The 27,166-nt window shown below is 43.4% G+C and overlaps 1 protein-coding gene across 1 annotated transcript in view; it reads right to left on the bottom strand.

Moving 5' to 3' along the window:
- Window positions 1-1,070: 1,070 nt before the first annotated feature.
- C2H1orf131 (chromosome 2 C1orf131 homolog) overlaps window positions 1,071-27,166 on the bottom strand; it is a 28,560-nt gene continuing 2,464 nt past the window's right edge. The window contains exons 2-7 of the mRNA XM_065922315.1: window positions 24,551-24,894; window positions 14,510-14,575; window positions 3,701-3,796; window positions 3,485-3,571; window positions 2,848-2,900; window positions 1,071-1,607 (exon numbers count right to left, since the gene is read on the bottom strand). Coding sequence (XP_065778387.1) covers window positions 1,469-1,607; window positions 2,848-2,900; window positions 3,485-3,571; window positions 3,701-3,796; window positions 14,510-14,575; window positions 24,551-24,894 — 785 coding nt within the window. The 3' untranslated portion in view covers window positions 1,071-1,468. The remainder of the gene's footprint in view (window positions 1,608-2,847; window positions 2,901-3,484; window positions 3,572-3,700; window positions 3,797-14,509; window positions 14,576-24,550; window positions 24,895-27,166) is intronic.

Raw genomic sequence — 27,166 nt, 5'->3', positions numbered from 1 at the left:
CATGCAGGCTTGCTTGTCGCCCTGACCTGAGTATTTCCAGAGCACCCAGTGGTCACATGGCTCCTCTGTATTTACTCCGTAAATTAAAAGGTGAAACAATAAACAAGGAAGGCAATTTACACTAGGAGCTTGCATGCTTTTCCAGAATTGACTAGCCTGGGACTCTGGTCGGAGTCGGGTCAAGTGCTCAGTTACCTGAGCCAAAAAGGCTCAGGGGAGGTGGGGTGAGGTGGGACTGCTAGGTTTCCTGGCTCTCTGTCAATAAGAAAGTGAGTTAAAGTGACTGGGTACCCACTCCAGTAGGTCATTTCCAGCTCCTCAGATTTTTCCTAGGGCTCTGTCATGTTTGGGATCTTCTACATCTTCTTAAAAAATACACTTAAAAACTGCCAAGGACGTCATTGGTGGTCTCAGTGGTTAGGAATCCACTTGCCAATGGTTCCATCCCTGGTCCGGTTCCATCCCGAATCAGGGAAGATCCTACATGCAGTAGAACAACTAAGCCTGCACTCCACAACTACTGAACCCGTGCATCTAGAGCCCATGCTCTGCGCCAAGAAGCCACCGCAATTGAGAAACCCTTGTCCTGCAACTAGAGTAGCCCACAGGCAACAATGCAAGGACGGAAGACTCAGCTCAGCCGAAAATGAATGGACTAATTAAAATAAATCTGCCAAAATACAGACCCTAATGAATACTGCCTTTCAAAATAAACCAGAAAAAAAAGTATTTCCAGTGTTTTAATTTAATAAAACATTTTCAATTTTGCTTCAATTCAAAACATACTTTGAACATTGTCAATGCCTTCCAAGTCAACTTATGACCCACTTAAGAGAGTCAGCCAGTGTTGAAAAGTACCCCTCTGTGTTCCCCAAAACTTTATGTATGGCTGCCCCAAGAGGTGACTTTGAAGGAGGTAACATTTGTTTAATTTATTGGTCGTGTTTTTTAATAGTCATGTTCATTTTTTACCAAAAAATTATATCTATACAGCTTCTTATAAAGTAGATTTTATACACCTTAGGTAGGCTGAAAGTTTAAACTGCTTTTCCCACAAAACAACTGACAAATTATCATATTCTTAACTCTTTAATGATTAAATATTTTTAGAAAATTAAAAAGCAATTTTAAGCTAATTATCAGCATCTACAAATCTGTAAAATTATGAAATATCTACAAGTAAACACACAAGGCACCAGTGAAAGTGAAAGCTGAGTGAACCTCACTGGAGAATATTAAACATTCTTCTCAATAATTTGACTTCAGATTCACATTGCAGTTGGTCCAATGTGGTTATCATTAAAAAACAGATACTTCAGCAGCTAGAAATTCATTATTTCAATTTTTTTCCTTAAGATAAAAAACAGTCTATGAAATACAAAATAAATAAGAATAATCTGAAGTCTTGTAGGGGTCCAGTTTCAGTCCATTTTGGCACTTTCCCATTTCTCTATTTTATAAAGTAATGTCATTTAGCCACTCTGGAAGAATTTATTTTCTTGATATCAACTTGGCTCAGAATCAATGTTCCATTTTTGAATTTTCCAACCTGTCCAATCCGTCCACTTGACAAAATACTTGGAGCAGACTTCTTCTTCTTTGATTTCCTACATTTAAAGTGAGAGAAAATTACTATAATGAAGCTTTAAAGAAATGATTCCAGCACCACAGGCCACCTGGGTCTGCTCCTGTGAACTCTCAGCTTTTCCCAGGCACGGCCCCCGGCCCAGTGTCGTACCACCCTCCTTCCTGCGGTCCCTGAACTGCCTCCTGCCTCAGGGCCTTTGCACTGGTTTCTTCTACCCTGAATAATCTGCTACCAGGTCTTTCCAGATCTTCCTCTTTATTCAGTTCTCAAGATTGAGATGTGGCTTCCTTAGAACAGCACACCAGCCCGCCTTCAGCGACATTCTCTCACAGTGTGCTAAACTTCAACCTCCTCACGAAGCCTGCCAGCTGCCCTGGGGGCTCAGATGGTAAAGAATCTGCTTGCAATGCGGGACACCTGGGTTCGATCCCTGGGTCAGGAAGATCCCCTGGAAGAGGGCATGGCAACCCACTCCAGTATTTTTGCTTGGAGAATCCCATGGACAGAGGGGCCTGGTGGACTACAGTCCATGGGGACTGCAAAGAATCGGACACAGCTGAAAGACTAACACTTTCACGAAGCCTGCCAGGACCTGACATGCCCTTACATATCTGTTTATAGGTTTTAATGTGCTTCCCGCCCTAAAATGTGTGCTCCTCCAGGGCAGAGACCCTCAGTGTGCTCACGGCTGTACCCCAACATCTATGTGCCCAGCGCACAGCAGGACCTCAACACACCACACAACCAGAAACAAACAAATGATCAGCTTCCAGCTGTAGACAAAAGTAGATTTTGAAACAGTAATTTGAGGAGAGAGAAAGAGGTACTTGAACGAAAGCTAAGAAATAAGCAGAATGGCAGAAAATCAAGGTCCCACTACTCAAACCCCAGCGCTCTCCCTTGTGTGGCTGTGGACAGGCAGGCAACACAGACCCCGGCCGGTCATGCTGACCCAGCAGCACCTCTCTTAGGAGGGAACAGAGGTCTTGTTGGAAACTGCAGTCCCAGCTTTTCCATCAGTCACTGCACCTGTCTGGTGCTTGAAAATAGGTTCCTGATTCAACTCTGAGGGAGTCACCTCATCTTGGACGATTCACTAAATCCTGTCTCCCCACTCAAGGGCTTGCCTTAGGATAAAAGAGAGACGGCGCAGCACTGCAGCAGGCTCGAAACACCAAGTGCATTCAGGGCATCACCTTCAGAACTAACCAAAGGGTTATCCGAACCATTCCATCCCAGTGCCTAACAGTATCGCTTACCTGTCTTCCTGCCCTTTCCTCTTCTTTTTCTTGAAAATATCTGTGTCCTTGGCCTGATTTCAGAATCAAAGAAAAAATACGTATCCATAATGGATAAAGGAGATTCAAAAAAAGGCAAGAGATTTGTCACCAAAAGCCACAGAGATACCATTTATTTTTAATACTTTTTCAGGTAGGCACATTAAGCGTAACAGACTCAAAGTTTCATCCTAAAACTCTTTCAAGACTGTGAAAGGCCATTCAGAGAAAATGAACAGTAGAAAGGTCAAACCTTCCATTTTTAAGTGAAAGGGAGGGAACATAACATCCGCATACCCTTGTGGTTTGTCATAAGCCCCTGTGTTCTACACAATGCAAAAGGCAAAAGAAACAACTTGATATAGTGAAAAGATCAAAGTAGCTCATAGTATCTGAACGGGAGTTTGCCATTTCAAAGCAACTCTTTCAGGTAAATGAGTCAGATTACGTGGCTGGTATCACAAAATGCAGCTGACTCAAAGAAGTGGACAGAACGGTTATTTAACTCTAGGCTTGTTGCTGCCTAGACTGCTTTCCAAGCAGAGGGGTCCAGCACTGCACTGCGGCAAACTGACACCATCTTTCCATTCTAGTTTAATAAAGAGGCTGTGACACCTACCATTCTCTTTTCCTCTTCCTTTGCTGCCTTCTTTTCTTTGATGTGCTCCTGCAAAATCTTGTAATTCACATAACTATTTTTGGGAGGCTGAAAGGAGAAAGGACATGTCTCATTTTTTATCTTGCAAACACTTCCCAGCGACCCCCACCCTGCCTTGCCCAGGGGTTCCCCTCCTCCATAACCTGGCTGGGGTGGAAGGCAGAGGCAGCCCCTCACCCGAGCACCCAGCATAATGGCACGTTCCCGCTCCAGGACTCTCTCCTTTCCTTTTCCATAGCCTGTGATCCCAAACCGGTGCACTTCCAAGCGAGCCTGCAGATACAAAGCAGAGTCAGACCCGAGTGCCTTCCACAGACTCCACAGAGGGAACACAGCCCCAGGGGTACTGCCTGCCAGACACGATGCGCTGCACCCCAACACTACTATGTGTGACCCGCAGCGGCTGGCTACACCGCCAAAGAGTTCTGTCACGGTGGCAGGTCAGCGGCTTTGTGGAGCCTCTCACAAAGGTTCATGACTTCCCCACACCATTCTCCCACATTTAATGCAGACAGCTGAAGCTGAGATTTCCCTGCGCACAAATCAGTGACAAAACCAGGATGACCCACAGAGCTCTATGGCACTTCGGATGTGCCCGAAAACAAGCTGCTACCCGCAAAGGCAACAAAGCACTCCCCAGACACATCTACTCACACCAAGAAACACTTTATCACAGCAGCTTCAACACAGGTCCGTTTCCTTTAAAAACATTGTTGGAACTTCCCTAATCTACTGGTTAAAGAATCTGCCTTGCAATGCAGGGGATATGGGTGTGATCACTGGTCAGGGAACTAAAATCCCACAGGCCAAGGAGCTATGAGCCTGAGCACACCATAGCCTGTGCACCACAACCATAGATCTGACATAACACAACTAAGACTCACGGCAGCCAAAAAATAAATACATTGAAAAAAAATTTTTTTAATACATTACATATAAAAAAAATATTGTAAAAGAGAAAAAGTCACCAATACCCACCCTTGGCAGCTGAACTACTTCCTACCTTTTTTCTCACACATTTTTATTTATTTTTTTAATTTATTTTAATTGGAAGCTAATTAGTCTACAGTATTGTGGTGGTTTTTGCCAGACACTAACATGAATCAGCCATGGGAGTATATGTGTTCCCCAACCTGAACCCCACTCCCACCTCCCTCCCCATCCCATTCCTCAGGGTCATCCCAGTGCACCAGCCCCGAGCACCCTGTCTCATGCATCAGACCTGAACTGGTGATCTGTTTTACGTATGATAATATACATGTTTCAATGCTATTCTCTCCCACATCCCTTGCGTTCTCCCACAGAGTCCAAAAGTCTGTTCTTTACATCTGTGTCTCTTTTGCAGTCTCGCATATAGGGTCATAGTTACCATCTTTCTAAATTCCATATATATGCGTTAACATACTGTATTGGTGTTTTTCTTTCTGATTTACTTCACTCTGTATAATAGGCTCCAGTTTCAATCACCTCATTAGAACTGATTAAAATGCATTCTTTTTAATAACTGAGTAATATTCCCTTGTGTAAATGTACTATAACTTTCTTATCCATTCGTCTGCCAATGGACATCTAGGTTGCTTCCATGTCCTGGCTATTGTAAACAGTGCTGTGATGAACACTGGAGTACATGTGTCTCCTTCAATTCTGGTTTCCTTGGTGTGTATGCCCAGCAGTGGGATTGCTGGGTCATATGGTAGTTCTATTTCCAGGTTTTTAAGGAATCTCCACACTGTTCTCCATAGCGGTTCTACTAGTTTGCATTCCCACCAACAGTGTAAGAGGGTTCCCTTTTCTCCACACCCTCTCCAGCATTTATTGCTTGTAGACTTTTGGATAGCAGCCATTCTGACCAGCATGAGATGGTACCTCATTGTGGTTTTGATTTGCATTTCTCTGATCATGAGTGATGTTGAGCATCTTTTCACATGTTTGTTAGCCATCTGTATGTCTTCTTTGGAGAAATGTCTGTTTAGTTCTTTGGCCCATTTTTTGACTGGGTTGCTTAGTTTTCTGGAATTGAGCTGCATGAGCTGCTTGTATATTTTTGAGATTGTTTGCCAGTTGCTTCATTGGCTATTATTTTCTCCCATTCTGAAGGCTGTCTTTTCACCTTGCTTATAGTTTCGTTTGTTGTGTAATAGCTTTTAAGTTTAATTAGGTCCCATTTGTTTATTTTTGCTTTTATTTCCAATATTCTGGGAGGTGGGTCATAGAGAATCCTGCTGTGATTTATGTCAGAGAGTGCTTTGCCTATGTTCTCCTCTAGGAGTTTTATAGTTTCTGGTCTTACATTTAGATCTTTAATCCAATTTGAGTTTATTTTTGTGTATGGTGTTAGAAAGTGTTCTAGTTTCATTCCTTTACAAGTTGTTGACCAGTTTTCCCAGCACCACTTGTTAAATAGATTGTCTTTTGTCCATTGTATAGTCTTGCCTCCTTTGTCAAAGATAAAGTGTCCACAGGTGCCTGGATTTACCCCTGGGCTTTCTATTCAGTTCCATTGATCTATATTTCTGTCTTTGTGCCAGTACCACACTGTCTTGATGACTGTAGCTTTATAGTATACCCTGAAGTCAGGCAGGTTGATTCCTCCAGTTTCATTCTTCTTTCTCAAGATTGCCTTGGTTATTCGAAGTTTTTTGTATTTCCATACAAATTGTGAAGTTATTTCTTCTAGTTCTCTGAAAAATACCATTGGTGGCTTGATAGGGATTGCACTGAACCTGTAGAATGCTTTGGGTAGTATACTCATTTTCACTATATTGATTCTTCCAATCCATGAACATGGTATATTTCTCCATCTATTTGTGTCCTCTTTGATTTCTTCCATCAGTGTTTTATAGTTTTCTATATATAGGTATTTTGTTTCTTTAGGTAGATTTATTCCTAAGTATGTTATTCTTTCCTTTGCAATGGTGAATGGAATTGTTTCCTTAATTTCTGTTTTCTCATTGTTAGTGTATAGGAATGAAAGGGATTTCTGTGTATTAATTTTATATCCTGCAACTTTACTATATTCACTGATTAGCTCTAGTAATTTTCTGGTGGAGTCTTTAGGGTTTTCTATGTAGAGGATGGAGGTTCGTGACATTGTACAGGAGACAGGGATCAAGACCATCCCCATGGAAAAGAAATGCAAAAAGGCAAAATGGTTGTCTGAGGAGGCCTTACAAATAGCTGTGAAAAGAAGAGAAGTGAAAGGCAAAGGAGGAAAGGAAAGATATGCCCATTTGAATGCAGAGTTCCAAAGAATAGCCAGGAGAGATAAGAAAGCCTTCCTCAGAGATCAATGCAAAGAAACAGAGGAAAACAAGAGAATGGGAAAAACTAGAGATCTCATCAAAAAAATTAGAGATACCAAGGGAACATCTCATGCAAAGATGGGATTGATAAAGGACAGAAATGGTATGGACCTAACAGAAGCAGAAGATATTAAGAAGAGGTGGCAAGAATACACAGAAGAACTGTACAAAAAAGATCTTCGCGACCCAGATAATCACGATGGTGTGATCACTCACCTAGAGCCAGACATCCTGGACTGTGAAGTCAAGTGGGCCTTAGAAAGCATCACTACGAACAAAGTTGGTGAAGGTGATGGAATTCCAGTTGAGCTATTTCAAATCCTGAAAGATGATGCTGTGAAAGTGCTGCACTCAATATGCCAGTGAATTTGGAAAATTCAGCAGTGGCCACAGGACTGGAAAAGGTCAGTTTTCATTACAATTCCTAAGAAAGGCAATCCCAAAGAATGCTCAAACTACTGCACAATTGCACTCATCTCACATGCTAGTAAAGTAATGCTCAAAATTCTCCAAGCCAGGCTTCAGCAATATGTGAACCGTGAACTTCCAGATGTTCAAGCTGGTTTTAGAAAAGGCGGAGGAACCAGAGATCAAATTGCCAACATCCGCTGGATCATAAAAAAAGCAAGAGAGTTCCAGAAAAACATCTATTTCTGCTTTGTTGACTATGCCAAAGCCTTTGACTGTGTGGATCACAATAAACTGTGGAAAATTCTGAAAGAGATGGAAATACCAGGCCACCTGACCTGCCTCTTGAGAAACCTGTATGCAGGTCAGGAAGCAACAGTTAGAACTGGACATGGACAACAGACTGGTTCCCAATAGGAAAAGGAGTACATCAAGGCTCTATACTGTCACCCTGCTTATTTATATGCACAGTACATCATGAGAAATGCTGGGCTGGAAGAAGCACAAGCTGGAATCAAGATTGCCGGGAGAAATATCAATAACCTCAGACATGCAGATGACACTACCCTTATGGCAGAAAGTGAAGAGGAACTAAAAAGCCTCTTGATGAAAGTGAAAGAGAAGAGTGAAAAAGTTGGCTTAAAGCTTAACATTCAGAAAACTAAGATCATGGCATCTGGTCCTATCTCTTCATGGAAAATAGATGGGGAGACAGTGGAAACAGTGTCAGACTTTAATTTTGGGGGCTCCAAAATCACTGCAGATGGTGATTGCTACCATGAAATTAAAAGATGCTTACTCCTTGGAAGGAAAGCGATGATAAACCTAGATAGCATATTAAAAAGCAGAGACATTACTTTGCCAACAAAGGTCCTTCTGGTCAAGGCTATCGTTTTTCCACTGGTCATGTATGGATGTGAGAGTTGGACTGTGAAGAAAGCTGAGCACCAAAAAATTGATGCTTTTGAACTATGGTGTTGGAGAAGACTCTTGAGAGTCCCTTGGACTGCAAGGAGATCCAACCAGTCCATCCTAAAGGAGATCAGTCCTGGGTGTTCATTGGAAGGACTGATGCTGAAGCTGAAACTCCAGTTCTTTGGCCACCTCATGCAAAGAGATGATTCATTGGAAAAGATCCTGATGCAGGGAGGGATTGGGGGCAGGAGGAGAAGGGGACGACAGAGGATGAGATGGTTGGACGGCATCACTGACTCTACGGACATGGGTTTGAGTAGACTCCAGGAGTTGGTGATGGACAGGGAGGCCTGGCGTGCTGTGATTCATGGGGTCGCAAAGAGTCGGACACGACTGAGCGACTGAACTGAAGTGAAAGAGGATCATGTCATCTGCAAACAGTGAGTTTTACTTCTTTTCCAATCTGGATTACCTTTATTTCTTTTTCTTCTCTGATTGCTGTGGTCAAAACTTCCAAAACTATGTTGAATAGCAGCCGTGAGAGTGGGCACCCTTGTCTTGTTCCTAACTTTAGGGGAAATGCTTTCAACTTTTCACCACTGAGGATAATGTTTTATGTGGGTTTATCACATATGGCTTTTATTATGTTGAGGTATGTTCCTTCTATGTCTGCTTTCTGGAGGGTTTTTTTTTTTTTTGTTATCATAAATGGATGTTGAACTTTGTCAAAGGATTTCTCTGCATCTATTGAGATAATCATATGGTTTTTATCTTTCAATTTGTTAATGTGGTGTATTACATTCATTGATTTGCAAATATTGAAGAATCCTTGTACCCCTGGGATAAAGCCCACTTGGTCATGATGTATGATCTTTTTAATATGTTGTCGGATTCTGTTTGCTAGAACTTTGTTAAGGATTTTCTCATCTATGTTCATCCGTGATATTGGCCTGTAGTTTTCTTTTTTTGTGGCATCTTTGTCTGGTTTTGGTATTAGGGTGATGGCGGCCTCATAGAATGAATTTGAAGTTTATCTCCCTCTGCAATTATCTGGAAGAGTTTGAGTAGGTAGGTGTTAGCTCTTCTCTGAATTTTTGGTAGAATTCAGCTGTGAAGCCGTCTGGTCCTGGGCTTTTGTTTGCTGGAAGATTTCTGATTACGGTTTCGATTTCTGTGCTTGTGATGGGCCTGTTAAGATTTTCTATTTCTTCATGGTTTAGTTTTGCAAAGCTATACTTTTCCAAGAATTTGTCCATTTTTCCCAAGTTATCCATTTTATTTGCATATAGTTGCTGATAATAGTCTCTTACGATTCTTTGTATTTCTGTGTTGTCTGTTGTGACCTTTCCATTTTCATTTCTAATTTTGTTGATTTGATTCTTCTCCCTTTGTTTCTTCATGAGTCTGGCTAATGGCTTGTCAATTTTATTTATCTTCTCAAAGAACCAGCTTTTGGCTTTGTTGATTTTTGCTATGGTTTCTTTTGTTTCTTTTGCATTTATTTCTGCCCTAATTTTTAAGATTTCTTTCCTTCTACTAACCCTGGGGTGCTTCATTTCTTCCTTTTCAAGTTGCTTTAGGTGTAGAGTTAGGTTATTTATTTGATTTTTTTCTTGTTTCTTGAGGTATGCCTGTATTACTATGAACCTTCCCCTTAGCACTGCTTTTACAGTGTCCCATAGGTTTTGGGTTGTTGTGTTTTCATTTTCATTTGTTTCTATGCATATTTTGATTTCTTGTTTGATTTCTTCTGTGATTTGTTGGTTATTCAGAAGTGTGCTGTTTAGCCTCCATATTTTTATATTTTTAATTTTTTTCCTGTAGTTGACATCTAATCTTACTGCATTATGGTCAGAAAAGATGACTGGAATGATTTCAATTTTTTTGAATTTACCAAGGCTAGATTTATGGCCCAGTATGTGGTCTATTCTGGAGAAGGTTCCACGTGCACTTGAGAAAAAGGTGAAATTGACTGTTTTAGGGTGAAATGTCCTATAGATATCCATTAGGTCTAGCTGGTCCATTGTGTCATTTAAAGTTTGTGTTTCCTTGTTAATTTTCTGTTTAGTTGATCTGTCCATAGGTGTGAATGGGGTATTAAAGTCTCCCACTATTATTGTGTTATTGTTAATTTCCCCTTTCATACTTGTTAGGATTTGCCTTACATATTGCGGTGCTCCTATGTTGAGCACACATATATTTATAAATGTTATATCTTCTTCTTGGATTGATCCTTTGATCATTATGTAGTGTCCTTCTTTGTCTCTTTTCAGAGTCTTTATTTTAAAGTCTATTTTATCTCATATGAGTATTGCTACTCCTGCTTTCTTTTGGTCTCTATTTGCATGGAATATCTTTTTCCAGCCCTTTTTCAGTCTGTATCTGTCCCTTGTTTTGAGGTGGGTCTCTTGTAGACAGCATATATAGAGGACTTGCTTTTGTATCCGTTCAGCCAGTCTTTGTCTTTTGGTTGGGGCATTCAACCCATTTACATTTAAGGTAATTATTGATAGGTATGGTCCCGTTGCCATTTACTTTGTTTTTTTGGGTTTGCATTCATATAACCTTTCTGTGTTTCCTGTTTAGAGAAGATCCTTTAGCATTTGTTGAAGAGCTGGTTTGGTGGTGCTGAATCTCTCAGCTTTTGCTTGTCTGTAAAGTTTTTGATTTCTCCTTCACATCTGAATGAGATCTTTGCTGGGTACTGTAATCTGGGTTGTAGGTTATTCTCTTTCATTATTTTAATTATGTCATGCCATTCCCTTCTGGCCTGAAGAGTTTCTATTGAAAGATCAGCTGTTATCCTTACGGAAATCCCCTTGTGTGTTATTTGTTGCTTTTCCCTTGCTGTTTTTAATATTTGCTCTTTGTGTTTGATCTTCGTTAGTTTGATTAATACATGTCTTGGGGTGTTTCACCTTGGGTTTATCCTGTTTGGGACTCTCTGGGTTTCTTGGACTTGGGTGGCTATTTCATTCCCCATTTTAGGGAAGTTTTCAACTATTATCTCCTCAAGTATTTTCTCACAGCATTTCTCTTTATCTTCTTCTAGGACTCCCATGATTTGAAAGTTGGGGCATTCAACATTGTCTCAGACGTCTCTAAAATTGTCCTCCTTTCTTTTAATTCTTTTTTATTTTTTCCTCTCTGCTTCATTTATTTCCACCATTCTATCTTCCACCTCACTTATCGTATCTTCTGCCTCAGTTATTCTACTGTTGGTTCCCTCCAGAGTGCTTTTGATTTCAGTTATTGCATTATTCATGACTGATTGACTTTTTTATTTCTTCTAGGTCCTTGTTAAACTTTTCTTGCATCTTCTCAATCCTTGCCTCCAGACTATTTATCTATAACACCATTTTGTTTTCAAGATTTTGGATCACTTTTACTACCATTATTCTTAATTCTTTTTCAGGTAGACTCCCTATATCCTCCTCTTTTGTTTGGTTTGGTGGGCTTTTATCATGTTCCTTTACCTGCTGAATATTTCTCTGCCTTTTCATCTTGTTTAGGTTGCTGTGTTTGGGGTGGCCTTTCTGTATTCTGGCAGTTTGTGGTTCCTCTTTATTGTGGAGGTTCCTTGCTGTGGGTGGGGTTGGACGAGTGGCTTGTCAAGGTTTCCTGGTTAGGGAAGCTTGCGTCGGTGTTCTGGTGGGTGGAGCTGGATCTCTTCTCTCTGGAGTGCAAAGAAGTGTCCAGTAGTGAGTTCTGAGATGTCTATGGGTTTGGTGTGACTTTTGGCCACCTGTATTTTTGTGCTCAGAGTTAAGTACCTGCGTTGTTGGAGAATTAGCTTGGTAAGTCTTGCTCTGAAACTTGTTGGCTTTTGGGTGGAGCTTGATTTTAGTATAGGTATGGAGGCTTTTGGATGAGCTCTTGTCAATTAACGTTCTCTGGAATCAGGAGTTTTCTGGTGTTCTCATGTTTTGGATTTAGGCCTCCTGCCTCTGGCTTTCAGTCTTATTCTTACAGTAGCTTCAAGACGTCTCCATCCATATAGTACCATATGATAAAACATCTAGGTAAATGGTGAAAAGATTCTCCATAGTAGGGGACACCCAGAGAGGTTACATGGAGTTACATGGAGAAGAGAAGAAGGAGGCGGGAGATAGAGGTGACCAGGAGGAGAAGAGGGGGAGTCAAAAGGAGACAGACCAAGCTAGCCTCTGATCAGTTCCCTAAGTGTTCTCCACAGCCTGGAACACCCAAAGAGATTCACAAGAGTTAAGTAGAGAAGCAAAGGGGGAGGAAGGAGATAGAGGTGACCTGGGGGAGAAAAAGGAATGTCAAAAGGGGAGAGAGCACTCAAGCCAGTAATCACACTCCTAAGTAAAAATGGGTACTGAAGATTGGATTCTTAAAGGTACAGAATTGATAACAAATATGAAAAAGCAAAGGTTAAAAATCTAGAGTAGAGGTTAGACTCTGAAAAATATAATATTAAAAAAAAATTTCTCGCAAGTTGTAAAAAAAGATATATGAAATTTGCTTTAAAAATAGGATCTTTTTTTTGCAAGGTAATAGTAGGTTTTAAAAATGAAAATTAAAGGAGTAATAAAGAACTTAAAAGTTAAAAAAAATTAAAACGTGATAATAGAAAAATATACCTAGGAGTTTCTCTGGAGCTGTTGAGGGCAGTGTGAGGTCAGTTCAGTTTCAGATAGTTCCATGTTTCAGCTTATACTTCTTCTCAAGGTCTATAGGTCCCTTCCAGTGTAGCCAGTGCTAACTACAGGGATTTAATCTGTTGCGCCTGTCACTTCCAAGGCCATTCTCTCTGTTTATTTTGGTTTCTTCTGTTGGCTGGCCTCTTCAGTGTCTAATTTCCGCCCTGACACAACGGGGGCGCTGGTGGTCACTTATTTAGGCTCTCTTGTTCAGTCGTGCTGTGGGGAGGGAGGAGCACTGCAGACAAACATCCCTGGCGTGTGTGGGGAGCGCTCGCAGTGTCTGGGCCACACTGGGTTTGCCCGGCTCATGGCGTGTGTGCTTTCTCCGTCTACACTGCTCAGGCTTCAGGTAGCTCTGCTGGGAACTGTCTGAGGCAGGCCCTCGGCTGCGTGCACCTCCCAGGCCTAAGCCGCTCAGGTTCAGGTTCTCGGGTACTCCACGAGGCACAGACTCAGTTGGGCCTGCGTTGTGTGCCCTTCCCAGGTCCAAGCAGCTCAGGCCACCAGGTGTTTTGTGAGTGCACTCTCCCCAAGTGGGCAGTGCATCTTATCACCTCCCCATCCCAGCTGCTCAGGAGCACCGCCTCAGGAGTGCCGTGTGTCTCCTCTGGGGAGCTGATCTCTGGCTGCGACCCTCCTGACGAATGTCAACCGTCCAGGAGCCAAGGAAGACTTGGTTAGCAACTGGGAGCCTGCTCACAGTTTGGTAGAGGATGCCGTCTCTGGGGCCGAGTTTGCCTCTCGCCTTCCGGCTCTGGCTGTTGCTGCCTGCCTCCCTGCCTCCGGCGGGGGGTGGGCCGGTCCAAAGCCTGCTAGCTCTCCTCTGGTATTGGCTCAGTCCTTTGTTTTGTGAGTGGGCCTGCAGTGCCTGAGGTTAGAGCTTTTCGGAGGAAGTTCTCTCTCTCTCTTTCCTCTTTTTTTTCCTCTCTGGCTAACCCACAGTTTGGGCTGCTGTCTCTTGTTGGCTCCCTCAGATTGCCCTTAGGGCATTCAGGCCCAGCAATGCAGCCAGCGCCTCCCAGTTCAGCCGCTGCTTGCTGGTGGCGGACAGGAGCGTCTGGGCTACTCCACTGGGAGTTGTGGTTAGGCACATAATCTGTTCGGGTTTTATTTATTTATTTTTCCTCCCGGTTATGTTGCCCTCTGAGATTCCAAAACTCCCTACAGACCCGCGGTGAGAGGGTTTACTGGTGTTTGGAAACTTCTCCTCTTTTACAACTGCCTCCCCAGGATGGGTCTCTGTCCCTAGCTATTTAGTCTCTCTTTTTATCTTTTATATTTTGTTCTACCTCCTTTCGAAGACAATGGGCAGCCTTTCTGGGTGCCTGGTGTCCTCCGCCCGCATTCAGAAGTTGTTTTGTGGTATTTGCTCAGTGTTGAAATGATCTTTCAATGAATTTGTGGGGAGAAAGTGGTCATCCCGTTCTATTCCTCCAACATCTTAGGACCACCCCCCCCACACACATTTTTAAAAAACCAAGTTACAACCACAGAACACACACATCCCTGCTTTTCCTACCACTATATCAGGGAAACTATAATCATAAAACCAGCATGTTTTAAACATCTGCACAATGTTCAACCAAGTAAATGCAGTGTGCCCTGCATCACCATTCCCTGACCATTGGACAACATAGAAACACAAGCATTTTTGGTATTAAAAGCTGAAAAAGTAATTTAAAAACACCTACCTTTTCTAAGTTAAATTCTTGTATATCCACATCGTTATCAAGTTGGTTTTGGTCTTTAGTTTTGGTCTGAAAAGGAAAAAAAATTATTAAGGTCATCTGTCCCTTATAGTATCCATCCACCAAGAGACGAGTCATGTTTTTAAAAGCTGTGAAACTGGCCCAGATAACAAACAATAACATATGCTTGTTGCGCAAAAGCCTAATTAACAGCAAATAGAAGAAAAATGGAGAAAATAAATTTAAGGTTTCAAAGTTTAAGATAGGATTGATGAGAAACTAAGAAAAAAGAGGAGTAAGGGAGAGACCAACATCTGTATCTCATGCAGTGTCTGTGGGAAGCTCTGTATAGTGAGGGGTTTAGAAAAGGATAACTGCCGAGCAGGGATTTTAGAGGGTAAAAAGTAATATTTAAATAATTCTCAGGACTCAGAACTTGGTGCTTTCACTGCCGTGGCCGGGGGGGTTCTATCTCTGGTTGAGGAATTAAGATCCCACAAGCCATGAGGGAAAGGGAGGAAGAGGGGGATGGAGGGGAAGGAAAGGGAGAAAGGAAGGAAGGAAGGAAAAAAGGCATAAAAGAACAAATTTCTTTAAGGAACATCAGAAATCTAGAAATGATGGAGAAGTAGCTGAGAAGTAGCCCAATTGCTCACGTCGGCCACCAGAGAGCAGGGGCTGGACAGGGAGGTGCGGGCTGCATAATCGGTGCCTAGGGTAAGGACCGGGCCTGAATGCCCTGAGGACAATCTGAGGGAGCTAACATGAGATAACTTTCCTGAGAAAGGCTCTAATCACAGCCTGACCGGCTCACAGAGCAAAGGATTGAGCGAATACCAAAGGAGAGCTGACCAGCTGCATACAGGCCCCTCCCCAGCTGCTGGAGGCAGAGAGGCTGGCAGGAGACAGCCAGAGCTGGAAGGCAAGGGGCCACTCCAATCTCAGCCCCAGAGCCCAGCATCCTCCACCAAACTGTGAGCAGGCTCCCAGTTGCTAACCAAGTCTTCCTGGGCTCCTGGATGGTTGCAGCCTGAGATCAGCTCCCCAGAGGAGACACACGGCACACCTGAGACGGTGCTCCCACAGCGCACCCGGGAAACCAAGGGGCTGGGACCGGGAAGGTGAGTAAGATGCAGGGCCCACAGGGGACAGTGCACTCCCCACGCACCTGGTTGCCTGAGCTGCTCGGACCTGGGAAGGGCACAAAACACAGGGCCCACTTTGGACAGTGCCCCTGCTGAGCAACCTGGAGCCTGAGCAGTGTAGACCGGGAAACCACACACCCCGTGAGCAGGGGCAAGCCCAGTGTGGTCCATACACTGCGAGCACTCCCCACATGTGCCAGCGATATTTGTTTGCAGCGTCCCTCCCTCCCCACAACACAACTGAACACGTGAGCCTCAGTAAGTGACCATCTCTGCCCCCTGTGTCAGGGCGGAAATTAGACACTGAAGAGACTTGGAAAGAGAGGAAGCCAAAATAAACAAAGAACAGGGAACCACTCTGGAAGTGACAGGTGCAACAGAAAAACCCTGTAGTTAACACTGACTATGCACTGGAAGGGGCCTATAGACCTTGAGTCTTCTCAAGGTGGGGCAAGAAACTATCTGAAACTGAACTGACCCCACACTGCCCAAAACAGCTCCAGAGAAATTCCTAGATATATTTTTATTATTATCACTTTTAAATTTTTTTTATTTTTAAGTTCTTTATTAGTCCTTTAATTTTCATTTTTATAACCTACTATTACCTCGCAAAAAAAGACCCTATTTTTAAAGCAAATTTCATATATATATATTTTTTTACAATTTTTGTGATTCATTTTGTTTTGTATATTTAATATTGTATTTTTGAGAGTCTAACCTCTAGATTTTTAATCTTTGCTTTTTGGTATTTGTTACCAATTTTGTACCTTTAAGAATCAAATCTTCAGTATCCATTTTCTCTTAGGGGTGTGATTACTGGCTTGATTGCTCTCTCCCCTTTTGACTCTCCCTTTTCTCCCCCAGGTCACCTCTATCTCCTCCCTCCCCCTTCCCTTCTCTACCTCACTCTGTGAATCTCTCAGGGTATTCTGGGCTGTGGAGAATGCTTAGGGAACTGATTACTGTCTAGACTGCTCTCTCCCCTTTTGATTCCCCCTCTTCTCCTCCTGGTCGCCTCTGTCTCCCTCCTCCTTTTCTCTTCTCCATGTAACTCTGTGAACCTCTCTGGGTGTCCCACACTGTGGAGAATTGTTTCACCATTAACCTAGATGTTTTGTCATCTGTGCTGTATGAATGGAGACATCTTGAGGCTACTGTAAGAATAAGACTGAAAGTCAGAGGCAGGAGGCTTAACTCCAAAACTTGAGAGCACCAGAGAACTGCTGATTCCAGGGAACATTAATAGACCAGAGCTCACCCAAAAGCCTCCACACCCACACTGAAACCAAGCTCCACCCAAGACCCAACAAGTTCCAGAGTAAGACATGCCATGCTAATTCTCCAGCAAAGCAGGAACACAGTCCTGAGCATTAAAAGACTGGTCAACCACTTGCAAAAAAATGAAACTAGAACACTTTCTAACACCATACACAAAAATAAACTCAAAATGGATTAAAGATCTAAAGGCAAGACCTGAAACTATAAAACTCCTAGAGGAAAACACAGGCAAACATTCTCTGACATAAATCACAGCAAGATCCTCTATGACCCACCTCCCAGAGTAATGGAAATAAAAGCAAAAATAAACAAATGGGACCTAATTAAACTTAAAAACTTTGGCACAATGAAGGAAACTATAAGAAAGGTGAAAAGACAGCCTTCAGAATGGGAGAAAATCATTGCACATGAAGCAACTGACAAAGAATTTATCTCAAAAATAAGCAGTTCAGGCAGCTCAATACCAGAAAAATAAATGACCCAATCAAAAAATGGGCCAAAGAACTAAACAGACATTTCTTCAAAGACATACAGATGGCTAACAAACATGTGAAAAGATGCTCAACATCACCAATTATCAGAGAAATGCAAATCAAAACCACAATGAGGTACCACTTCACGCCAGTCAGAATGGCTGCTATCCAAAAGTCTTCAAACAATAAATGCTGGAGAGGGTGTGGAGAAAAGGGAACCCTCCTACACTGTTGCTGGAAATGCAAACTAGTACAGCCACTATGGAGAACAGTGTGGAGATTCCTTAAAAAACTGGAAATTGAACTGCCATACAACCCAGCAATCCCACTGCTGGGCATACACACCAAGGAAACCAGAACTGAAAGAGACACGTGTACCCCAATGTTCATCGCAGCACTGTTTACAATAGCCAGGACATGGAAGCAACCCAGATGCCCATCAGCAGACGAATGGATAAGAAAGCTGTGGTACATATACACCATGGAATATTACTGTTATTAAAAAAAGAACGCATTTTAATCAGTTCTAATGAGGTGGATGAAACTGGAGCATATTATACAGAGTGAAGTAAGTCAGAAAGAAAAACACCAATACTGTATATTAACGCAAATATATGGAATTTAGAAAGATAATAACAACGACCCTATATGCGAGACAGCAAAAGAGACACAGATATAAAAAAGACTTTTGGACTCTTGCAGAGAAGGCAAGGGTGGGATGATTTGAGAGAATAGCACTGAAACATGTATATTGGCATATGTGAAATCAATCACCAGTCCACGTTGGATGCATGAAACAGAGCACTCAAAGCCGATGCACTGGGACAACCCTGAGGGGATGGGGTGGGGAGGGAGGTGGGAGGGGGGTTCAGGATGGGGGACACATGTACACCCACGGCTGATTCATGTCAATGTATGGCAAATACCACCACAATATTGTAAAGTAATTAGCCTCCAATTAAAATAAATATATCAATTCAAAAAATTATTATTTCAACTAGATTAGTTTATTCCTAATATCTATCTGACTGGATCCACTAAAGAGCAGGGGGCTTGGTACAGCTGAAGGGTGATGCTCAAGGGTAGCCCTGGAATACTGCAGGCTTCCCAGGTGGCTCAGCAGAAAAAGAATCCTCCTGCAATGCAGGAGACAGAGCAGACTCAGGTTTGACCCCTGGGTCAGGAAAATCTCCTAGAGGAGGGCATGGCAACCCAATCCAGTATTCTTGCCTGGAGAATCCCATGAACAGAAGAGCTTGGCAGGCTACAGTCCACGAGGTTGCAAAGAGTCGGACACGACTGAAGCGACTGAGCATGCACGCAGGCTGGGACGCTACAGAGACTGTGAGGGCGGTGAGAAGTGGGGGCAGTGACCGGACAGAATGTCTTTAGGTGGCTAATGCCACTTCTGGCGCAGTGCACACGTGTTCCTCAAGGGACAAACAGCCTAACTAACCTACGCTCCTCTCACTGGTGTCGTAGTTAGGCAGACAGCTTTTAAGCCAGAAAGTCTGGGGTCAGAACTTCAGCACTTTTTCACATCCACAATCCTTCATCTGGAATCCTAAGAAAATTCAGAAGGAAATACTGTGAATGTACTGAATACTGTGTACATTTCTGTCCTTTATTTTGCCCATCTTTGCATGAAACGTTCCCTTTGTATCTCTAACTTTCTTGAAGAGATCTCTATAATCTTTCCCATTCAATGGTACACAATGGAATATTGTGTACCATTTCCAGTGGGGTCTAAGACAGCAACTCATAATTAAGCACATTCACATTTCTGCAGCAACGCCTATAAATGCTTATGTCAAATGTAACCAACAAAAATAACTGTTAACCCTCACGTCAGTTCAGGTCAGGTTTTGCTGTCAAATAAATCTGTACCAAACTTACAAAAAAAAAAAAAAAAAACACCTAAATTTGTGCTTTCCAAAGCTCTGGGGTATTGGAGTTGCATATATGGGATGGTGGGGTGACTGTTTATATGCAAGCAAATCATTAAATCTCTCTAGGCATCAATCTCCTCTGCAAAATGAAGACAGGTCACATGAACTGTGAAGATTCAGTGAAATATTCAACTGGTTAAGGAACATAAGTAATCACTTTTAGTACACATCAACCACTCAGGAAATGGGGCTTCCCTGGGGACTTAGATGGTAAAGAATCTCCTGCAATGTGGGAGACCTGGGTTCAGTCCCTGGGTCATGAAGATCCCCTGGAGAAGGGAATGGCTACCCATTCCAGTATTCTTGCCTGGAGAATCCCATGGACAGAGGAGCCTGGTGGGCTACAGTCATGGGACTGCAATGAGTTCGACATGTCTGAGCAACAAATATACACAGTAAGCTTTTAGGAAATACCGGCCAATCTTTACTTGGCAAAGCATCACATGCTCAGAAGCAGTGTACGTGCACCACAGCCCATGCCAAAGGATCCATGCGTCCCTTCCGATCCACGGGGCACTGCTTTATTGTTTTTACTATGTCTTTCTTGTCTCTTTTCTACAGAGGCGGCTAAGGTTCACGAGATGGACCCATGTCAAGGGTGGAGAAATAGGTTTGTCAGACACAGCCCTGATGGCCGAATAACACTTGGATCATTTAAGCTACACCTGACCCTTTCCTCAGAGCATAGGAACTTTCTTCCTCACAGGCAGCCTTGCACTCATTAAAGAGGGGGCTCATCCACTCTACTCTCAAATCACAAGTCCAAGCCAACCTGTTTTGAACCTGGACTCTGCAGTAAACACCTCACCCTGTCCCCTCATGCCTCTGGCTACTGCATTATCTATAATCCATTTACTATACAGGGGACACAGCAATCTTTTCAAAATATAAAACAGATCACTTCATGCCCCTGCTTAAATTCTTCCATGTGGTTCTTCATGCACTTTAAATCCGAAGGCCCCAAGTCTCTGAGGCCTGGTGTGACTGGCCCCAGTCTGTGTCTCTAACAGCTCACACCTTCTCCCCTCTGTTCTCCTCCTGCTAGTCTCCCAGCTCCTAGAACCTTGCAGGCCTCTAGACAGCTCAGGACAGCAGCAGGGCCATCTTCTGCGTACATTGCTCTCCTCTCTCCCATCCCTGGCACCCTTCAACACAGTGTGAGCCTAGAGTCACCTCCTCGGACACTTCCAACCACTGGCTCCAATGGAGGTTCTGCCTGTTACTCTCAGGACCCTGCATCTTTCCTTCAGAGTGCTTATAACACTTTTAAAGTATATTATTAATTTATGCAGGGTCTGCCTGACTGTACTAATAAACAATATACTCCATGAAAGCAGAGGACTATTATCTTATTTACTGTGGCATCTCCTGGGTCTGGCAAATAGTAGGCACCCAATTACTTACAGAATAAATGAATGAACGAATCGATGTAAAGGTGACCTCTGACCTACTATTTCTTGTCAGATTACTTCTGTAATCAGAGTTTTACAAATGGGACATGATCAGGAAGTTTATTTATGGGTCAGATATCTGGAAGGGGTTAAATATACAAATGGTGGCCAAGTTTGTCACTCATTTGGTGACTCCCAAATGAGTCCATTAAAAGGGGTTCTGATCACCAACTCCAATGTAAGGGAGAAGGATGCCTCACATGTGGGAGCCAGTGTACAATAAAGCAGTGTACTGTAGATCAGAACACACACACACAGAACACACAGCCGGGTGTTCACAGCTCGATGCAATTCTGACACTATGTACTGGAGACAACACAGATTCCACAGGCAAAGGGCTCAGCCCGACAACACCATCCCCACTTCAGACCAGCTGCAAGCCCAGGCTGTTACCTGTAGCACATGTGACCCACCACCTACAGACTGCAAGTTCTCCTGACCCCCTCCTTGTGTTCAACTAATTTGCTTGAGCAGCTCACAGAACTCAAGAAACCCGTTTACTTCCTAGATCACCAGTTTATTTTAAAAGGTCGTAACTCAGGGACAGGCAGATGGAGGAGATGCAGAGGGCGAGGCATGTGGGAAGCAGAGAGGACCCCACATCTCCTCTCTTGGGCCCCATCTCGCAGCACCTCCACATGCTCACCAACCCAGAAGCTCTCCAAACCAAACCCCACCCCCTGTGGAGTTTCAGCGGTTTCCTCACACAGGCATAATTGAGTACATCTGCCCTCTCCAGAGCTCAGGGGGTAGGACTGAACGATCCAATCCTCTAATCACAAAGTTGGTTCTCCTGGCAACTAGTTCCCACTCAAGGATGCTCTCCAAGTCACTTCACTGACACAAAAGACACGTTTATTGCTCTCATCTTTGAAGAAATTCTAAGGGTTTTAGGAGTTCTACGCCAGAAACAGAAGCAAATGTTTAATGTAGCATTTCTTATTATAAATCACCACATCACACCCAAGAATATCTGTTTCAATACACTGTGTAGTTGGATCATTTTTGATGGCACAACCTAAATTCTGGGAAAAGAAGGTCACTTACTTGCCAGTACCTCTTGTGTTCTCAAGAGTACTTCAGACAACAGGAACTCACATGGAGAATCGACTAGTGGGGGGAGCCACATAAATGGAGAAATAAAAGGAAAACAGGAATAAAAAACAGAATACTTCAAACATGACCAGCTGTTCCTGTGATTGGTCAATGGAAGCCACCATTATTTTATCATGTACTTTTGCTGATTCCATGTCTGTCTGACTGTCCGATGGTGACTTGTAAGTTTCCAGAGAGCAGGGGCCACAACATGTACATTTTTCCATGTTCTGCAAACTCTTGGCATAGCATTATGTGTCCTAATTACTCCAAAGAACTGGCCTTTGCCTGGCATGGCTTATACCCAGGATATGCCATAATGACTAGCACTATATTAATTTGCAGTTATTTATATGTTGCAATATCAACATTCTAAAGTCTTTTTATGGACATATGTATTTTCATTGTGTTCATATACTGCCTCCTTAGCCAGACACATTTACATCTTCAGAAGATAAATTTTAGAAAGGAAAAAAGGGCAGAACACCAAGAAAAGCTAAAAAATTTCATTAAGATGAGGAAGTCCAAAATGTAAAATGAGGACTTCCCTGTAGTTCAGGGGTTAAGAATCCAATGCAGGGGACGCAGGTCCAGGCCCTGGTCCAGGAGGATTCCACATGTCGCAGGGCAACTAAGCCAGCACACCACAACTCCTGAAGTCCACACGCTCACAACAGGAGAAGCCACGGCAATGAGAAGCCCACACACCGCAACTAGAGGGCAGCCGCGCTCACCACTACCAGAGAAAAGCCCTCGCAGCAACGAAGGTGCAGCACAGCCCAGAGTAAACAAATAAACAAAAAGGTCCACGTCAAAAGGTAAAACGAGCTGAGGCTCCTAAGAAAAGTCAACCACAGTGAAAAGGGGATTCTCTAGAGCAGAAAGAAAAAGACTGCTATACTTGTTCTATTATTAAGAGACAGGGAGATACAGACTCATTCAATGACAACTTTTTTTGCCCTTTCTATTAGAAAAAAAAAAAAACAACTCTATTCCAGAAGGATGAACACAAGTGAATATAAGAGGAAACTAAAGACCAAGACATTTCAGGAAATAAGGGTATCTAGATGCTTAATGTCAGTTAAATTCCCCAAAGGCAGTACTGTATTTCACAGCACTATTCTCCAACCCTCTTCATATCATGGCACACACAGAAAATACTAATATTTGTCTGGCTCACTGTAGTACCCTACACCGGTAAAGAAAACCAGTCTTTGGAAGCTCCCTGGCTGGCCAGCTTGGGAGGTCTGGCTGCAAGGGCCAAAAAATCCATTTCTTGTCTGCCTGTAAGAATTCCCATTGCCCCAGTACTTGGATACTGTAAGAATTGGAAAGTTGACCTAGGATCAAAGGAGATATGGCTACATCCTAGCCTGTGTTCACACGTTCATCAAGAATATGCAAGCCTAGCTGTCTTTGCAGTGGGTTGAATCATGGTCTTCAAACAGATATGACCATGCATTAATGTCAGGAATCTGTGAATGTGACCTTCTCTGGAAAAGCATCTCTGTAGTGTTATGGAGTTAAGGATTTCATGATGAGATCCATCCCAGATTTAGGGTGGCCCTACATCCAATGACATATTAAAAAGAAGAGACATCACTTTGCCTAACAAAGATCTGTTTTGTCAAAGCTACAGTTTTTTTCAGTAGTCATATATTGATGTGAGAGCTGGACCATAAAGAAAGCTGAGCACTGAAAAATTGCTGCTTTCAAATTGCAGTGCTGGAGAAGACTCTGAAGAGTCCCTTGGGCAGCAAGGAGATCAAACCAGTCAATCCTAAAGGAAAGCAACCCTGAATATTCACTGGAAGGACTGACGCTGAAGCTGAAGCTCCAATACTTGGACCACCTGATGCGAAGAGCTGATTTTTCTTGGAAAAGACTCAGATGCTGGAAAAGCTTGAAGGCAAAAGGAGAAGGGGACAGCAGAGGATGAGATGTTTAGATAGCATCACCAACCCAATGGACATGAGTCTGAGCCAACTCCAAGAGGTAATGGAGAACAGAGGAGCCTGGCGTGCTGCAGTCCACCGGGTCACAAAGAGTTGAACACAACTCAGCGACTCAACAACAACACATCCAATGATGGGTGTCGTTCTAAGAGAAAGGCAAGAGATTCGAGACTCGGGCACCAGGAAGAAGGCCATGTACAGACGGAGGAAGAGTTCAGAGTTCTGTAACTGTCAGAAAATAGAAGAAGCAAGGAAGAACTCACCCTCTGAAGAAGGGAGCACGGCCCAGCCAACACCATAATTTGGACTTCGGGCCCCAAAACTGTGAGAGAATTAATTTCTCTACAGCAGACCCAAGAAACTAAGACAATCCTCTTTTTCTTTTGCTGACAGACAAAAGTTTGGAGGACATGGGAAAAGCAATAGAAATGTAAACATCTGGATTTCTGCAATGAACCTGACAAAAACTTGTGAAAAAGTCTGGATAAGAAACCACGCCTCTCTCGTGGACTGAATTCTGGGCAGAATTACAAATGTAGCCTGAGACTGCTGCTCAGCAGAATCCCTCTGCTTTTCATCAGCATGGAAGTTCCTTGAGAGCAGGTAGTTTTTGCCTATTTTGCTCACTGCTACATCCCAGGGCCTAGAACTGTGGCAGGACAACATCAGGGTTTTCACACATGAGCCGATTTCATTACCTTTGTGTTCTCGTCTTGATCTGGCTTCTGTTTCCTTTTTTTACTTCGGCTGTGAAACTGGACCACTTCTACTGGCTCCCTGTCATTCCTTGGGGGAGAGCAGGCTGTTGCAGTTCCAGCGCCTACAGGTCCCGCAGGGGAACCACTGGGGGTCACAGCAGGAGCGCCCTGCAGCTCTTCCTGGAGCTCCTGGAAGAAGCTGGCAGCACTCTTCCTCTGGCCTCTGACAAGAGACTTGGGTTGGGGAGCTGGCTCTGTTGCCAAAGCTGCCAGGGGCCCCGTACCTCTCTTCTTCTCTCTCTTTTTTCTGACTCTTTTCTCTTCTGTTTCATCTTCTGTCTCTCCTGTTTGTTCGAACACAAAAAGGAAAATTAAATATTTTGTGCTTCAGCTGTCACCAATATCAAATGATACGAATGCGCACGTCCATATGTCACAGTTTACAAACACCCAAAAATACACACAAAGAAGATATTTGTTTTTCTTCGGAGGGTCGTATTCAACATCCCCACAATTCAGAGACTCCAAAGCACTCAGTCATCTTTCCCAAGGTAATTACATTCATGTCTTTGACTCTTAGCACAATTACCTAGTCCTTGCCGTGGTCCTGACTAAAATGTCATCATGACAACATCCCAGGAACTGACAATCCTAGCTAGCTCACAGTCTGTACTAAAAATGTAAGCAGATCCACCACTGCTGCTTTTTAACACTCGCTAGGGTTACAGGTGGGTACCACAGTCTTCCTATTTCCTTTCATGGTTATAAACGAAAATGAATCTAAGACAACTGGCTTAATTTGAAAGCCTTTGAAAGTGAAAAAGTAAAAGTCGCTGAGTTGTGTCTGACTCTTTGTGACCCCATGGACTCCTCTGTCCATGAAATTCTCCAGGCAAGAACACTGGAGTGGGCAGCCATTCCCTTCTGCAGGGGATCTTCCTGACCCAGGGATCGAATCCACATCTCTTGCACTGCAGGCAGATTCTTTACCATCTGAGCCACCAGGGAAGCCCAAGATGAACTTAAGACAACTGGCTAAATCTGAATGCCTTTATTTTCAACTAATACACCTCCCCTTTCTTTTAACTGTTTAAACTCTGACCAGTCACCTGAAGGTTCTGACAAGAACTCTAGGCCTCACTACTGACTGACAGTATGAATATCACAGGGCTCTCTAAATACTAGCTGAGTGTTTATGCTTGCTTCTCTTTTCTCAGTTTCTTATTCAGTAAATGTGTATCAGACTTCTTTACCACAGTGGTCCAGTGGTAAAGAATCCACCTTGCAATGTAGGGGACACGGACTTGATACCTGCTTCTGGAAGATTCCACATGCTGTGGGGCAACTAAGCCTGTGGGCCACAATCACTGAGTCCATGAACTGCGACCACTGAAGCCTGTGAGTCTACAGCCTGTGTTCCAAAACAAGAGAAGTCCCCACAAGGAGAAGCCAGCGTACCACTGCTAGAGAGGCGCCCTTGCTCACGCTCACAACTAAAGAAAAGACCGTGTGCAGCAGTGAAGCCCCAGTGCAGCCAAAAGTTAAATTCAAAACACAAACCTTTGGTAAGAAAATATATGTATTAAGAGTCGACTAGAAAACCTTGGTCAAGATGGTGGAGTAGAAGGATGTGTGCTCATCTTCTCCAGCAAGAGTACCAAAATTGCAACTAGCTGTTGAACAACCATCGATAGGAAGATGCTGGAACCAACCAAAAGAAATACACCCTGAGTCCAAAGATAAAGAAGAAGCCACAGTGAGACAGTAGGAGGAGTGCAAACACAATAAAATCCAAACCCATTCCCTCTGGGTGAGTGACCCACACACTGGAGAACAATAAAACCAAAGAAGTTCTCACACTGTTGTGAAGGTTCTGAACTCCAAGTCAGGCTTCCCAGTCGGGGGGGGGCGGGGGGGGGGTGGGAATCTGACAGGGACTTGGAATCCCCAGGGAATCTGGCCTTGAGGGCCAGTGGGATTTGATTACAGGCCTTCCTGAGGACTAGGGGTAAACAGAGACTCCAGTCTTTGGAGGTCACAAACAAAATTTTGTACATACCAAGACCCAGAGGAGAGGAGCAATGACTCCACAGGAGACTGAACCTAAACTACCTGCTAGTGTGGGAGGGCCTCCTCTGGAGGCGTGGGTTGGCAGGAGTTCACCATAGGGACGGGGGCACTGGAAGGTCTCCCTTAGCAAGTAAACCCTCTAGGAGTTTGCCATTAACCCTACAGTAGAGCCCTCAGACCCCTGGGCTGGGATGCCTCAGGCCAAACAACTACTAGGGAGGGAGTACAACCCCACCCATCAGCAGACAATTGGATTAAAGCTTTACTGAGCAAGGCCCTGCCCACAGAGCAAGACCCAGTCCCTCCTATCAAGAAGCTTGAGTAAGAGATAGTTGCTCAGTCATGTTCGACTCCTGGCAACCCCATTTTGTCAAAATAAAAATCACAAATAACATACAAGGGAACTCCCATCAGGTTATCAGCTGATTTCTCAACAGAAACTCTTCAAGCCAGAAGGGAAGGGCATGACATTTAAAGTAATGAAAGAGAAGAACCTACAATCAAGAATACTCTACCCAGCAAGACTCTCCCTCAGATTTGATGAAG

The sequence above is a fragment of the Muntiacus reevesi genome, chromosome 2 (genome assembly GCF_963930625.1).
Source record: "Muntiacus reevesi chromosome 2, mMunRee1.1, whole genome shotgun sequence".
NCBI lineage: Eukaryota > Metazoa > Chordata > Mammalia > Artiodactyla > Cervidae > Muntiacus > Muntiacus reevesi.
Note: the sequence above shows the minus strand (reverse complement) of the source record. Positions and strands in the feature narration are given on the sequence as shown.